The following is a 16,898-nucleotide window of genomic DNA, read 5'->3' as shown; positions in this document are numbered from 1 at the left end:
TGAGACCGGGTCTCAGGGTCTAGAGTAGAGACTGGGTCTCAGGGTCTAGAGTAGAGACTGGGTCTCAGGGTCTAGAGTAGAGACTGGGTCTCAGGGTCTAGAGTAGAGACTGGGTCTCAGGGTCTAGAGTAGAGACTGGGTCTCAGGGTCTAGAGTAGAGACTGGGTCTCAGGGTCTAGAGTAGAGACTGGGTCTCAGGGTCTAGAGTAGAGACTGGGTCTCAGGGTCTAGAGTAGAGACTGGGTCTCAGGGTCTAGAGTAGAGACTGGGTCTCAGGGTCTAGAGTAGAGACTGGGTCTCAGGGTTTAGAGTAGAGACCGGGTCTCAGGGTCAGAGTAGAGACCGGGTCTCAGGGTCTATAGTAGAGACTGGGTCTCAGCGTCTAGAGTAGAGACCGGGTCTCTGGGTCTAGAGTAGAGACCGGGTCTCAGAGTCTGTCTAGAGTAGAGACCGGGTCTCAGGATCTCAGTCTAGAGTAGAGACCGGGTCTCAGTGTCAGAGCCTAGAGTAGAGGACCGGGTCTGAGGGTCAGAGTCTAGAGTAGAGACCGGGTCTCAGGATCTCAGAGTCTCGAGTAGAGACCGGGTCTCAGTGTCAGAGCCTAGAGTAGAGGACCGGGTCTCAGGATCTCAGAGTCTAGAGTAGAGACTGGGTCTCAGTGTCAGAGCCTAGAGTAGAGGACCGGGTCTGAGGGTCAGAGTCTAGAGTAGAGACCGGGTATCGTCATCGGCAAGGCGTGATTTGAATTCCGAGTTCCATTCCGCGTGGTTGGGTAAATATTGACAGGAGCTAAAAGTAGATTTGAGTGCAGGAAACTCGGTTGGCACATCCACTCTAGAGATAAAGACCCCCCAGGTAGCCTCTAGCAGGGCTGTAGGGGCAAGTGCTGCGAGTAGCACCATCTATGATGTACACACTGACAAAGCTCCCCCAGGTAGCTTCTAGCAGGGCTGTAGGGGCAAGTGCTGCTAGTAGCGAGTAGTAGCAGAATTGCCTGTGAAGGCTACCGGCACAGCGCCCACACAAAGATAAAGATTCCTAGAGAGATACAGAGTGGACCACGTTAATACATTTCAAAAGATAATTACTTCACGCATTTATATATAATAATACTCATATAATTTTCAATGTTTATTTGAAATAAATACAATCCTATGTGTCCTGACTTTTGGGTCACCCTGTATCACAACAACAATAACAACAACAACAACCCCACGTGACTCAACGCGTTGTCAACGGCGCGCGTATCGTGGGAGAGCCGGAAGCAGCTCAACCTCATTAGCATAGCTCCTCAACCCTCCCCCCTCTTGACCCCCCCTCCTCCTCACCCCTGACCCCCCCCTCCTCCTCACCCCTGACCCCCCCCCTCCTGACCCCCCCCCCCGCCCTCACCCCTGACCCCCCCCCCTCCTCACCCCCTGACCCCCCCCCCCTCCTGACCCCCTCCGCCTCACCCCTGACCCCCCCCCTCCTCACCCCCTGACCCCCCCTCCGCCTCACCCCTGACCCCCCCTCCTCACCCCCTGACCCCCCCCCTCCTCACCCCCCCTCTCCTCACCCCCCCTCCTCACCCCCTGACCCCCCCCCTCCTCACCTCTGACCCCCCCCTCCTGACCCCCCCCGCCTCACCCCTGACCCCCCCCCCCTCCTCACCCCCTGACCCCCCCTCCGCCTCACCCCTGACCCCCCCTCCTCACCCCCTGACCCCCCCCTCCTCACCCCCTGACCCCCCCCCCTCCTCACCCCCCCTCTCCTCACCCCCCCCTCCTGACCCCCCCCCTCCTCACACCCTGACCCCCCCCTCCTGACCCCCCCCCTCCTCACCCCCTGACCCCCCCCTCCTCACCCCCTGACACCCCCCCATCCTCCTCACCCCCCTGACCCCCCCTCCTGACCCCCCCCGCCTCACCCCTGACCCCTCCCTCCTCACTCACTGACACGCCCCCCACCCACCCCACCCACCACAGACACCCACAGAGAGACTTACAGGACGCTTCTCACCGCCACCACCATCACCTCATCACCACCTCACCACCACCACCTCACCACCACCACCAGCTCCACGTCGTCGGTCTGTGTGCCTCCGCCATGAGGGACCGCCTGGAGGAGCTCCGTCACAACAACGCCGTGAGTCGCGGGGCGGGTGGGTGGGCGTCGCTAGGCCCCGAGCCTTCGGGGGGTGGGGGGCCTCACCGACCTCGCCTAGCCGGCCCGCGGGGAAAGGCGCGCCTCGGTCGGTAGGGCCGCGCAGGCTGCGCCCCCCCCCCCTAGCCCTCGGTCTTTTTTTTTACGATTTATTTTCTTCAACATTAGTGTTCGTCGTCGTTGTTAAATCTCGGCGAATGGAAGTCGACGTAGAGCTGCGGCGCTGTGGCTTGCGGTGTTCGATGGGCGAGATGTGTGATGTGGCTTCCTGTATTGTGTGGGGAGCGGTGGCGCAACGGTTAGCGCTGCGCTACGAACCCGGCGACACGGGATCGATTACCGCTCACGGCCAACACCGCCAGTGAACCGGTCCCGGGCCTCCCCTAGGTCGACTCAGCCTCAAATGCGGTATGTGAACATCGCCACTGGGGAGACAAAGGCGGCCGGGCGTAGTGGTGCTGGCCACCCACCCCCTCGTGTGCCGTTCCGGCCTTCATAGGTGCTGCTCACTAACAGCACTTGCCCCTACAGTCTGTTAAGGCTACACGGGGGATCTTTGTATTTGTGTGGGGAGCGGTGGTGCAGTGGTTAGCGCGCTCAATCCTTGTGATAGCGGTCATCTGGGTCTCCCCTAGCTCGACTCGGCCTCAAATGAGTACCACTGGCGTAGCGGTGGTTGTGCAGTAAGCATCGCCACTGGGGGGAGAGACAAAGGCGGCCGGGCGTGGAAGTGCTGGCCACCCACCCCCCTCTGCGTGTGCCACAGTGCCGGTAGCCTTCATAGGTGGTGCTGCTACTAGCAGCACTTGCCCCTACAGCCCTGCTGGAGGCTACCTGGGGGAGCTTTGCCTGTGTGTGCATCATAGGTGGTGCTGCTACTAGCAGCACTTGCCCCTACAGCCCTGCTGGAGGCTACCTGAGGGAGCTTTGTCTGTGTGTACATCATAGGTGGTGCTACTAGCAGCACTTGCCCCTGCAGCCCTGCTGGAGGCTACCTGGGGGAGCTTTTTCTGTGTGTGCATCATAGGTGGTGCTACTCGCCACTAGCAGCACTTGCCCCTGCAGGAGGCTACCTGGGGGAGCTTTGTCTGTGTGCGGTGTTAATGTTTATGGGTTATGGTTATGAGTCTCTGGGTGGGAGGCACGTGGTGTGGTGAGAAGTAACACGTGGTGAGGAACGGGGTGGTGAGGAGCGGGGTGGTGAGGAGAAGAATCTCCCTCACTCCAGCCTGGCTTCACTGCCTGGGTCTGGGTGTCTCACTGAACTGACCCACTCGCTCACCCCTCACTCGCTCGCACACTCGCACACCCACCCACCCACTCACCCACCCACTCACCCACCCACCCACTCACCCACCCACCCACTCACCCACCCACCCACTCACCCACTCACCCACCCATTCATCCACCCGCACACTCATCAGCTCGCACACTCATCAACTCGCACACTCACCCACTCGCCCACTCACACACTCGCACACTCACCCACTCGCACACCCACTCATCCACTCACCCACCCACTCATCCACCCGCACACTCACCCACTCGCACACTCACACACTCACCCACTCGCACACCCACTCATCCACCCGCACACTCACCCACTCGCCCACTCACACACTCACACACTCGCACACTCACCCACTCGCACACCCACTCATCCACCCGCACACTCACCCACTCGCACACTCACCCACTCACCCATCCACTCACTCACCTACCCACTCATCCACCCACTCGCACACTCACCCACTCGCTCACCCAATCACCCACTCGCTCACCCACTGGCTCACGCACTCGCTCACCCACCCGCTCATCCACCCACTCACTCATCCACTCAATCATTTACCCACTCACCCACCTACCGACTCACTCATTTACTCACCCACTCACTCATTCAACTCGCCATCTCTCTCAATCATTACCCACAGACTCACCACACAGAGACCCATAGTCTCATCACACAGAGACCCATAGACTCACCACACAGAGACCCATAGACTCACCACACAGAGACCCATAGACTCATCACACAGAGACGCATAGACTCATCACACAGAGACCCATAGACTAACCACACAGATACCCATAGACTCACCACACAGAGACCCACAGACTCACCACACAGAGACCCATAGACTCACCACACAGAGACCCACAGACTCACCACACAGAGATCCATAGACTCATCACACAGATCCATAGACTCATCACACAGAGACCCACAGACTCACCACACAGAGACCCATAGACTCACTACACAGAGATCCACAGACTCACCACACAGAGACCCATAGACTCACCACACAGAGATCCATAGACTCATCACACAGAGACCCATAGATTCACCACATAGAGATACATAGACTCATCACACAGAGACCGATAGACTCACCACACAGAGACCCATAGACTCACCACACAGAGACCCACAGACTCACCACACAGAGACTCATAGACTCACCACACAGAGACCCACAGACTCATCACATAGAGACCCATAGACTCACTACACAGAGACCCATAGACTCACCACACAGAGACCCATAGACTCACCACACAGAGACCCACAGACTCACCACACAGAGACCCATAGACTCACCACGCAGAGACCAATCGACTCACCACGCAGAGACCAATCGACTCACCACACAGAGACCAATCGACTCACCACACAGAGCCATAGATTCATACAGAGTGTGTGGTGAGTAGTTGTGATTAGTGGTGAGTAGTGGTGAGTGTTGGGTGAGTGGTGGGGTGAGTGGTGTTTGTGTGTCGTGTGCAGTTGGACGATGTGGATGGTGGTGAGGAGGTGACCACGATGAGTCACATCAACATCAGCATGGAGAGAGACTTCATGGACGAGTTCTTTAAGCAGGTGGAACATCACCATTATCACCACCATCATCACCACCATCACCACCATCATCACTATCACCACCATCACCACCATCACCACCATCACCACCATCACCACCATCACCACCACCATCACCACCACCACCACCATCATCACCACCATCACCACCACCATCACCACCACCATCACCACCACCATCACCACCACCACCACCACCATCACCACCACCATCATCATCATCACCACCATCATCACCATCATCAACACCATCATCATCATCGCCACCATCGCCACCATCATCACCACCATCATCACCACCATCATCATCATCATCACCACCATCATCACCATCATCAACACCATCATCATCATCGCCACCATCGCCACCATCATCACCACCACCATCACCACCACCATCACCACCATCATCATCATCACCACCATCATCACCATCATCAACACCACCACCATCACCACCACCATCACCACCACCATCATCATCATCACCACCATCATCACCATCATCAACACCACCATCATCACCACCATCATCACCACCATCATCACCACCACCATCACCACCACCACGTGGTGACCCCGTGGTGACCCCCCCCGTGACCCCCCGTGGTGACCTCCGTGGTGACCCCCCCGTGACCCCCGTGGTGAGGAGCAGGTGAGTGAGATCCGGGTCTCTGTGGAGCGAGTGGCTCAGCTGGTGGAGGAGGTGAGGAGGACGCACAGCGCCATCCTGTCAGCACCCAACACGGACGACAGTGAGACTCACCACCACGCTCACCACCACTCACCACCACCACTCACCACCACGCTCACCACCACGCTCACCACCACGCTCACCACCACCATGCACAGCGCCATCCTGTCAGCACCCAACATGGACAACAGTGAGACTCACCACTCACCACCACTCACCACCACTCTCACCACTCACCACCTCCACCACGCTCACCACTCACCACCACGCTCACCACCACCACTCACCACCACCACTCACCACCACGCTCACCACGCTCACCACCACTCACCACCATGCTCACCACTCACCACGCTCACCACCACGCTCACCACCACGCTCACCACCACCACTCACCACCACGCTCACCACCACTCACCACCACCACTCACCACCACCACTCACCACCACCACTCACCACCACGCTCACCACCACCACCACTCACCACCACCACTCACCACCACCACGCTCACCACCACGCTCACCACGCTCACCACCACTCACCACCACGCTCACCACCACGCTCACCACCACTCACCACCACGCTCACCACCACTCACCACCACCACTCACCACCATGCTCACCACCACGCTCACCACCACGCTCACCACCACTCACCACCACGCTCACCACCACTCACCACCACGCTCACCACCACGCTCACCACCACGCTCACCACCACTCACCACCACGCTCACCACCACGCTCACCACCACTCACCACCACGCTCACCACCACTCACCACCACCACTCACCACCACGCTCACCACCACGCTCACCACCACGCTCACCACCACGCTCACCACCACGCTCACCACCACGCTCACCACGCTCACCACGCCTCACCACCACCACTCACCATGCTCATCACGCTCACCACCACTCACCACCACGCTCACCACGCTCACCACCACGCTAACCACCACGCTCACCTCTCACCACCACACTCACCACGCTCACGACCACGCTCACCACCATGCTCACCACTCACCACCACGCTCACCACCACGCTCACCACCACGCTCACCACCACACTCACCTCTCACCACCACACTCACCGCTCACCACCACGCTCACCACCACACTCACCACCACCACGCTCACCACCAGCCTCACCACTATACTCACCTATACACCCATGATGATGTTGTTGATGTTGCTGTAGATGCTGATTTTTATGCTGATTATGTTGCTGCTGATGATGTTGCTGCTGATGCTCTGCTGCTGATGATGGTGCTGCTGATGTTGCTGATGATGATGCTGCTGATGACGATGATGTTGCTGCTGATGTTGTTGCTGATGATGATGATGTTGTTGTTGATGCTGATGATGTTGTTGCTGATGATGATGATGCTGCTGATGATGATGTTGTTGTTGATGCTGAAGAGGTGAAGATGGAACTGGAACAGACGATGGCTGAAATTAAGCGCTTAGCAAATGGAGTCCGCTCAAAACTCAAGGGTGAGCGCTCACCACTCTCCTACCACTCACTCACCCACTCACTCACTCACCCACTCACTCTCCCACTCACTCACTCACTCACCCACTCACTCACCCACTCACTCACTCATCCACTCACTCATCCACCCACCCACTCACCCACCCACTCACTCACCCACTCACTCACCCACTCACCCACCCACCCACTTACTCACCCACCACTCACTCACCCACCACTCACCACTCACCCACCCACCCACTCACTCACCCACCCACCCACCCACTCACCCACCCACCCACCCACTCACCCACCCACCCACCTACTCACCCACCACTCACCCACTCACCACTTACCCACCCACCCACCCACTCACCCACTCACCCACCTACTCACCCACTCACCCACCCACTCACCCTGTCTGCTCACCTGTGCAGCCATGGATCAGAGGATAGAGTTGGACAGTGGTGATCACAACGCAGCCGACTTGAGGATTCAGAAAACCCAGGTGAGTGGTGAGCGCTGAGGTGAGCGGTGGGGTGAGTGTTGGGGTGAGTGTGTGGGTGAGCGTTGGGGGTGAGCGTTGGGGTGAGCACTGAGGTGAGCGGTCGGGTGAGTGTGGGGGTGGGTGTGGGGGTGAGCGTTGGGGTGAGTGTGTGGGTGAGCGTTGGGGTGAGCATTGGGGTGAGCGTTGGGGTGAGCGTTGGGGTGAGCGTTTGGGTGAGTGGTGAGCGTTGGGGTGAGCGTTGGGGTGAGTTGTGAGCGTCGGGGTGAGCGGTGGGGTGAGTGCGAGGGTGAGCGGTGAGGTGAGCGTTGGGGTGAGCGGTGGGGTGCACGGTGGGGTGAGCGTTGTGGTGAGCGTTGGGGTGAGCGGTATGGTGCGTTAATGATGTCACGTGATTGTTGTGGTCTCAATGTGGCTGTTGTTGTGGTTGTTGTTGTTGTTGTGGTTGTTGTTGTGGGTGTTGTTGTTGTTGTGGTGGTACAGAACCTGGCGCTGTCCAGGAGGTTTGTGGAGGTGATGACCGAGTACAACAACACGCAGACCGACTACCGCTCACGCTGCAAAGGGCGCATCCAGAGACAACTTGAGATTAGTGAGGAGCTCACACACTCACTCAGTCACTCACTCACTCACACACTCAGTCACTCAGTCAGTCAGTCACTCACTCACTCAGTCACTCACACGCTCACTCAGTCACTCACTCAGTCACTCACTCACACGCTCACTCAGTCACTCACTCAGTCACTCACACACTCACTCAGTCACTCACTCACTCAGTCACACACTCACTCAGTCACTCAGTCAGTCACTCAGTCACTCACATGCTCACTCAGTCACACACTCACTCAGTCACTCAGTCAGTCACTCAGTCACTCAGTCACTCACATGCTCACTCAGTCACACACTCACTCACTCAGTCACTCACTCAGTCACACACTCACTCACACACTCAGTCACTCACACACTCACTCACTCACTCACACACTCTCACACTTACTCTCACTCACTCACACACACACTCACTCACACACTCACTCACTCACACACTCGCACACTCACTCACACTCACACACTCACTCACTCTCACACTCACTCACTCTCACACACTCACTCACTAACACTCACTCACACACTCACTCACTCTCACACTCACTCACTCTCACACTCACTCTCACACTCACTCACTCTCACACTCACTCTCACACTCACTCACACACTCACTCACTCTCACACTCACTCACTCTCACACTCACTCACTCTCACACTCACTCTCACACTCACTCACTCTCACACTCACTCTCACACTCACTCACACACTCACTCACACACTCACTCACTCACTCACTCGCACACTCACTCACACTCACACACTCACTCACTCTCACACTCACTCACTCTCACACACTCACTCACTAACACTCACTCACACTCACACACTCACTCACTCTCACACTCACTCACTCTCACACTCACTCTCACACTCACTCACTCTCACACTCACTCTCACACTCACTCACACACTCACTCACTCTCACACTCACTCACTCTCACACTCACTCTCACACTCACTCACTCTCACACTCACTCTCACACTCACTCACACACTCACTCACTCACTCTCACTCACACTCACTCACTCTACTAGCAGCACTTGCCCCTACAGCCCTGCTAGAGGCTACCTGTGGCAGCGTTGCCTGTGTGTGCATCACAGGTGCTGCTACTCGCCACTAACAGCACTTGCCCCGTGTGCCCTGCGTGGGCTACGCGGGGGACCTTTGCCTGTGTCTGTGTAGCTGGCAAGACGACCACTGATGAGGAACTGGAGGAGATGCTGGAGAGTGGAAACCCAACAATCTTCACTTCCGGGGTGGGTGCCACAGGCAAAGCTCCCCCAGGTAGCCTCCAGCAGGGCTGCAGGGGCAAGTGCTGCTAGTAGCAGCACCACCTATGATGCACACACAGGCAAAGCTCCCCCAGGTAGCCTCCAGCAGGGCTGTAGGGGCAAGTGCTGCTAGTAGAAGCACCACCTATGATGCACACACAGACAAAGCTCCCCCAGGTAGCCTCCAGCAGGGCTGCAGGGGCAAGTGCTGCTAGTGGCGAGTAGCACCATCAATGATGTACACACAGACAAAGCTCCCCCAGGTAGCCTCTAGCAGGGCTGCAGGGGCAAGTGCTGCTAGTAGCGAGTAGCACCACCTGTGATGTACACACACAGACAAAGCTGTGGTGTTGGTTTTGGTGGTTGATGGTGGTTGTGATGGTGGTTGTGGTTGTGGTGGTGGTTGTGGTGGTTGTGGTTGTGATGGTTGTGGTGGTGGTTGTGTTGGTGTTTGATGGTGGTTGTGTTGGTGTTTGTGGTGGTGATGGTTGTAGTGGTGGTGGTGGTTGTGATGGTGGTTGTGTTGGTGTTTGATGGTGGTTGTGGTGGTGGTGGTTGTGATGGTTGTGGTTGTGATGGTGGTTATGATGGTGGTTGTGGTGGTGGTTGCGGTGGTGGTGGTGTTTGATGGTGGTTGTTGTGGTGGTTGTGATGGTGGTTGTGGTGGTGGTGGTTGTGCTTGTGATGGTGGTTGTGATGGTGGTGGTTGTAGTGGTTGTGATGGTGGTTGTGGTGGTGATGGTTGTAGTGGTTGTGATGGTTGTGATGGTTGTTGTGGTGGTGGTGGTTGTTGTTGCCCCACAGATCATCATGGACTCCAAGCTGACTAAGCAGGCCCTCAGTGAGATCGAGTCTCGCCACTCGGACATCATGCGGCTGGAGACCTCCATCAGAGAGCTGCACGACATGTTCCTGGACATGGCCATGCTGGTGGAGGCTCAGGTGAGAAGCAGCAGCAGTAGCAGCAGTAGTAGTAGCAGCAGCAGTAGCAGCAGCATCAGCAGCAGCTGCAGTAGCAGCAGCAGTAGCGGCATCATCAGCAGCAGCAGCAGTAGCAGCATCAGCAGCAGCATCATCATCATCATCAGCAGCAGCAGTAGCAGCATCATCAGCAGCAGTAGCAGCATCATCAGCAGCAGTAGCAGCAGCAGCATCATCATCATTGTCGGCATTATCAGCATCAGCAGCAGCATAATCATCATCAGCATCATCAGTAGCAGCATCATCATCATCGGCATCATCAACAGCATCAGCAGCAGCATCATCAGCAGCATCATCGGCAGCAGCAGCAGCATCAGCAGCAGCAGCATCATCATCATCATCAGCAGCAGCATCATCGGCAGACCCCCTCTGTGTGTGCCACAGTGCTGGTAGCCTTCATAGGTGATGCTACTAGCAGCACTTGCCCCTACATCACTGCTAGAGGCTACCTGGGGGAGCTCTGCCTGTGTGTGTGCGTGTGTGTGTGTGCGTGCGTGTGTGTGCGTGCGTGCGTGTGTGCGTGTGTGTGTGTGCGTGTGTGTCTGTGTGTGTGACTGTGTGTGTGTGCGCGTGCGTGTGTGCGTGTGTGTGTGTGTGTGCGTGTCTGTGTGTGTGACTGTGTGTGTGTGCGTGCGTGTGTGTGTCTCAGGGTGAGATGGTGAACAATATTGAACGCAACGTGGAGAACTCTGTGGACTACGTGGGGCAGGCCAAGGAGCAGACCAAGAAGGCCGTGAAGATGCAGACCAAGACGCGCAAAGTGAGATGGCTCACCAACACTCACCAACACTCACTAGTACACTCACCAACACTCACCAACACTCACTCACCAACACTCACTACTCACTCACCAACACTCACTAGTACACTCACCAACACTCACTAGTACACACTCACTCACCAACACTCACTCACTACACACTCACTACCAACACTCACCAACACTCACTACACACTTACTACTCACTAACACTCACTACACTCACTACCCGTACCCGGCTTGGTACGGGTAGCCGGGTATCGGGTAGGGTTAATCTAAGTTGTCTTATGGTTGTTGTTGTTTGTCTTGCATCCCACTGGGATTTTTGCACACAGCGTTGGTGTGCGGTGTTTTTTTCTGCAATATTTTGCTGTCTTTTCTTGGATTTTCTGTTTGCACTTAGTCACATATTCACTTTAAGATGTTTTCTTGTTCATGTTTTTTTGTTTGTTGCGGTTGCACTCGATTCAAGAGCCGAATGGCTCACAGGGCTACACCTAATACATGAACTTGAGGGTACGGGTATCGGGTACCCGGTTGCGACCTCTGACCCCAGTCCACGTAGGCTCCGCCCACTACGCCGTGACGTCATTGCTGACGTCACCCCGCGCGGTCCGGAACTGCCAAACGGAGAGCTTTAGCCCCCCCCCTCGCACCCCCCCCACCTTGTTTTTGAAGCCTCCCGCGACCCTCTCCCCTCTCCCCTCCCGAAGACGGTGGCTTGTGGTGTGATCGAAACGTCGTGGTCTTTATTAGAGTTTTTTTGTTATTTTTGTTATTTAACTTTTTGTTATTTGAATTTTTGTTATTTTTATTTTGTTATTTTTATAAATTTTATTTTTGTTATTTTTATTTTTGTTAATTTTATTTTTGTTATTTTTATTTTAGTTATTTCTATTTTTGTTATTTCTATTTTTGTTATTTCTATTTTTGTTATTTTTATTTTTGTTATTTTTTTTTTCCTCTTCTATCTACGTGACTTTACCGAAAGAAGCGAAGAATATTAATTCCTACGGCGGTCACGAAAGTTTTCAGTCAAAATTTGCCCCATCACCGATTCTGAGTGAGACCTCTGCTGTCAAACCAGAGCCGGTCATGAGCACACTGCCCAGGTATGGGAGAAACTCTCCACTCTCTCCACTCTCTCCACAACTGCCCCATCACCGATTGGGAGTTGTGGGGGTGGAGTGTCCGATGGTACAAAATACCCAGGCAGGTGCTTAGTTTTAGTGGGGCTGATGGTAAGGCCCCACCTCTTAGTGGCACGCTCCAGTCTCAGCAGCAGCGTCTCCAACTCCTCTTCTGAATGGGCAGCGATTACCAGATCATCGGCATACATAACGTGGTTGACCAATAGGGAGCCATCCCTTGACCGCACCCGGACATCGATCAGCCTCCCATTGTATCTGTACCAGATGGAAATTCCTCCGGTACAGCTATTGAAGGCTTCACGAACTACGCAGTCGAAATAGATGTTAAATAATGTGGGAGCCAGAGGACATCCCTGTCGCACCCCAAGGTTTACAGGGAAAGGCTCTGACTCCCGGCCACGTAGTTTTACCCGGGCCCGCTCACCATCATGAAGGTCCTTAATGATCGTGAGCAGAGGGTCAGGGACTCCGAAAGCACGAAGAACAACCCAGAGCCCAGGCCTACTGATGGTATCATAGGCCTTGACCAGGTCAATAAAGCACAGATGTAGATCTTGTTGGAATTCCCTACACCTCTGCTGTAGCAAACGGACAGAAAATATGGCATCTGTGCAGGACCGCCCTTTCCTGAAACCGCATTGGGGCTCCGCAAGCCTCTCCTCAGCGTGCCTAGCAAAGGCGATGTTGAATAATCCTTGCCAGGACCTTTCCCGGCACACTGAGGAGATGCCCCTGTAGTTGTTACAGTCTGTGTGGTCCCCCTTCTTAAAGAGGGGTACCACCAGGGCATCCTTCCAATCCTGCGGAACCCGTCCAGTGGCCCAGACTTGTTATGATGTCATGTAGGGCAGTCTGTGCACAAACGTCACCCTCCCTCAGCATTTCGCTAGGGAGATCATCTTTGCCCGGTGCTTTTTCTGGTCTCAGACTCTGGATCGCCTTAAGTACTTCCTCAACAGATGGCACCTCAGCCAGCCACTCACAAGGGGTGACTTCTTCAACCAAGATTTGAGGCACCGCAGCCTCAGCAGGGTCATCCCCACTTTGTCCCACGATGTTTTCCATGCCGAGGAATTTCCCCTTCCCCAGGACCTCGCAGAAATGCTCATCAAATCTGCAAACCTGTTCCTGGGGGTCGGAGATTGGATCACCGGGTATTTTGTACCATCGGACACTCCACCCCCACAACTCCCAATCGGTGATGGGGCAGTTGTGGAGAGTGGAGAGTTTCCCATACCTGGGCAGTGTGCTCATGACCGGCTCCTGTTTGACAGCAGAGGTCTCACTCCGAATCAGTCGAGCGGCATTATATTTTCATTTGTTGCGTAACGTTGTGTGGAAGCTACCTGGTCTGTCGCTCCGCACGAAGCTTCAGGTCTTCTCGGCCACGGTCATTCCTTCCAGCGGGCGTTCGACACTTCACGTGGTAACCTCAAGGTGCACATGGCCTGGCACAAGCGTCGTGGTGACGTCACCGCCACTTAGTGGCGAATGGCGGTTGTTGTTGTTGTTGATGGTGGTGGTGCTGACTGTGATGACGGTGCTAGTGACACCACCACCACCACTTGGCGGCATCGTCACAACACGCGTTGACATCGCTGCCACCCCCCACCTAACGCTCGTTGTTGTTGTTGTCGTTGTTGTTGTTTGTGTTGTTGTTGTTGCTGCTGCCCGCGCTGCCCAGCGCACCATCCTCGTGGTGGTTTGCCTGCTAGTCCTGGCCTCTGTCGTGGCTCTCGTTGTAGGCCTGTCCGTGGGCCTCAAGGTGAAGTGGTGAGTCTACGGTGGCGGCCACAGCTGCTGCTGCTGCTGCTGTGGCTACGTTAGAGGCCATAGCAGAGACCACGACCACCTCCATCTCCTCCTTCTCCCTCTCCTCATCTCCCTCCCCCTCCTCCTCCTCCCCCTCCTCCTCCCCCTCATCTCCCTCCTCCCCTTCATCTCCCTCCTCCTCCCCCTCATCTCCCTCCTCCTCCCCCTTATCTCCCTCCTCCTCCCCCTCATCTCCCTCCTCCTCCCCCTCATCTCCCTCCTCCTCCCTCCTCCCCCTCTATATACCCTCCCTCCCTCCTCCTCTCCCTCCCCTTCTCTCCCCTCCCTCCCTCTCCTCCTCCTCCCCCTCCTCCTCCTCATCTCCCTCCTCCTCCCCCTCCTCCTCCCCCTCTCTACCCTCCCTCTCCTCCTTCCCCCCCTCCTCCTCCTCATCCCCCTCATCTCCCTCCCCCTCCTCCTCCCCCTCTCTCCCCTCCCTCTCCTCCTCCCCCTCCTCCTCCTCCCCCTCCCCCTCATCTCCCTCCCTCTCCTCCCCCTCATCTCCCTCCTCCTCCCCCTCTCCCCTCCCTCCTCCTCCCCCTCTCCCCTCCCTCCTCCTCCCCCTCCTCCTCATCCCCCTCCCCCTCATCTCCCTCCCTCTCCTCCTCCTCCCCCTCCTCCTCCTCCTCCCCCTCTCTCCCCTCCCTCTCTCTCCGTGGTGATGGTCGTCGTCATGGTGATGGTGCTCACGGTCTTGGCCACAGTTCTAGTTGTTGTGGTGATGGTTTTAGTTGCCGTGGTGATGGTGCTCGTCGTGTTGATGGTGCTCGCGGTGATGGTGCTTTGTTGCTATGGTGATGGTGCTCGTCGTCGTGGTGATGGTTCGAGTTGCCGTGGTGATGGTGGTGCTGCTTCGTCATCGTAGTGATGGTTCTAGTTGCCGTGGTGATGGTGCTTCTTCGTCGTCGTGGTGATGGGGCTCGTGGTGATGATGCTTCGTTGCCATGGTGATGGTGCTTCGTCATCGTGGTGATGGTGCTTCGTTGCCATGGTGATGGTACTCACGGTGGTGATGGTGAATGTAGCATGCGGGTGATGGTGGTGGCTTACTAACGATGAACTCTCGCAGTCACAATCATTAACACAGGCGCGCGTGTGTGTGTGCGTGTGTGTGTCTGTGTGTGTGTGCGTGTGTGTCTGTGTGTGCGTGTCTGTGTGTGTGTGTCTGTGTGTGCGTGTCTGTGTGTGTGTCTGTGTGTGTCTGTGTGTGTCTGTGTGTGTGTCTCCCTCCCCTCCCTGCCTCCTCGCCTCTCTCCCCTCCCTCCCTCCCTCCCTCCCTCCCTCCCTCCCTCCCTCCCTCCCTCCCTCCCTCCCTCCCTCCCTCCCTCCCTCCCTCCCTCCTTCCCTCCCTCCCTCCCTCCCTCCCTCCCTCTCTCCCTCCCTCCCCTCCATCCCTCCCCTCCCTCCCCACCGCACGCCCTCCAGAAACTCATTGTGATCGGAGTGTGCGTCGCCATCCTCGTCGTAATCCTCATCATCATCCTCGCCACCACGCTCTCCTGACCCCCCCCCTGAGCCCCCCTCCCCGAGCCCCTCCCCCCGGCACCTCACTCCACACGGAGCCCAACCCCCGAGCCGGCCTGGCAACGCCGGTCACGGTCAAGGGCCCACCGCCAACACCCCTCCACCGCCCCTCCCTCAACCACCGCCGCCTCCTCCGCCCTCGGCGAATCCTCCGCCCGCCGCTGCCACCGCCGCCACCGCCACCATCACCGCTGTGGTCTTCGCCGTGAGCTGCCCGGCAATCGCCCGCCAACTCCGGCCTCGACGGAGACTTCGTGACCCACCGCCAAGCACGGAGCTCCCTCGCTCCCCCCCCCCACCCCCCCACTCCCCCCACCCCCCCACTCCCCCCCCCCTCACTCCCCCCACCCCCCCACTCCCCCCCCCTCACTCCCCTCACCCCCATCTGGGCGGCCCGCAGGAGCGGCGACGTCACTTCCTGCGGCGCCGGGGTCTGATGTCACTTCCTGCGGTGCCGGGGTCTGTGATGTCACTTCCTGCGGCACCGGAGTCTGATGTCACTTCCTGCGGCGGAGGGATCTGCGACGTCACTTCCTGCGGCGAAGGCAGCGATGTCACTTCCTGCGGCGCCGGGGTCTGTGATGTCACTTCCTGCGGCGCCGGTGTCTGTGATGTCACTTCCTGCGGCGGCGGAGTCTGCGACGTCACTTCCTGTGGCGGCGAAGTCTGCGACGTCACTTCCTGTGGCTGGCGAAGGCAGTGACGTCACTTCCTGCGGCGGCAGGAGCTGCGACGTCACTTCCTGTGGCACTTGGGTCTGCGACGTCACTTCCTGCGGCGCCGGGGTCTGATATCACTTCCTGCGGTGCCGGGGTCTGTGATGTCACTTCCTGCGGCACCGGAGTCTGATGTCACTTCCTGCGGCGGAGGGATCTGCGACGTCACATCCTGCGGCGAAGGCAGCGATGTCACTTCCTGCGGCGCCGGGGTCTGTGATGTCACTTCCTGCGGCGGCGGAGTCTGCGACGTCACTTCCTGTGGCGGCGAAGTCTGCGACGTCACTTCCTGTGGCGGCGAAGGCAGTGACGTCACTTCCTGCGGCGGCAGGAGCTGCGACGTCACTTCCTGTGGCACTTGGGTCTGCGAC

The 16,898-nt window shown here is 57.1% G+C and overlaps 1 protein-coding gene across 3 annotated transcripts; it reads left to right on the top strand.

Annotated features, from left to right (window-relative positions):
- The first annotated feature begins 1,952 nt into the window (after positions 1–1,952).
- LOC144740853 (syntaxin-1A-like) lies at positions 1,953–16,117 on the top strand. Of its 3 annotated transcripts, none has more exons than XM_078623567.1 (11): positions 1,953–2,127; positions 4,931–5,023; positions 5,679–5,778; positions 7,145–7,219; positions 7,634–7,704; positions 8,185–8,293; positions 9,495–9,568; positions 10,388–10,525; positions 11,214–11,324; positions 14,191–14,248; positions 15,713–15,801. In XM_078623567.1, the coding sequence occupies exons 1-10, from the start codon at positions 2,089–2,091 to the stop codon at positions 14,218–14,220; spliced, it is 840 nt and encodes a 279-aa protein (XP_078479693.1). In that variant the 5' UTR covers positions 1,953–2,088; the 3' UTR covers positions 14,221–14,248; positions 15,713–15,801. The 3 variants fall into 3 exon arrangements, with proteins under 3 accessions (XP_078479693.1, XP_078479691.1, XP_078479692.1); XM_078623565.1 differs by having other exon boundaries at positions 14,160–14,248; XM_078623566.1 differs by lacking the exon at positions 14,191–14,248 and having other exon boundaries at positions 15,713–16,117.
- Positions 16,118–16,898: the final 781 nt, after the last annotated feature.

Source organism: Lampetra planeri, unplaced genomic scaffold, assembly GCF_965212315.1.
Source record: "Lampetra planeri unplaced genomic scaffold, kcLamPlan1.2.h2 scaffold_315, whole genome shotgun sequence".
Lineage (NCBI taxonomy): Eukaryota > Metazoa > Chordata > Hyperoartia > Petromyzontiformes > Petromyzontidae > Lampetra > Lampetra planeri.
The sequence above is the reverse complement of the archived record's forward strand: the minus strand, read 5'-3'. Positions and strand labels throughout refer to the sequence as shown.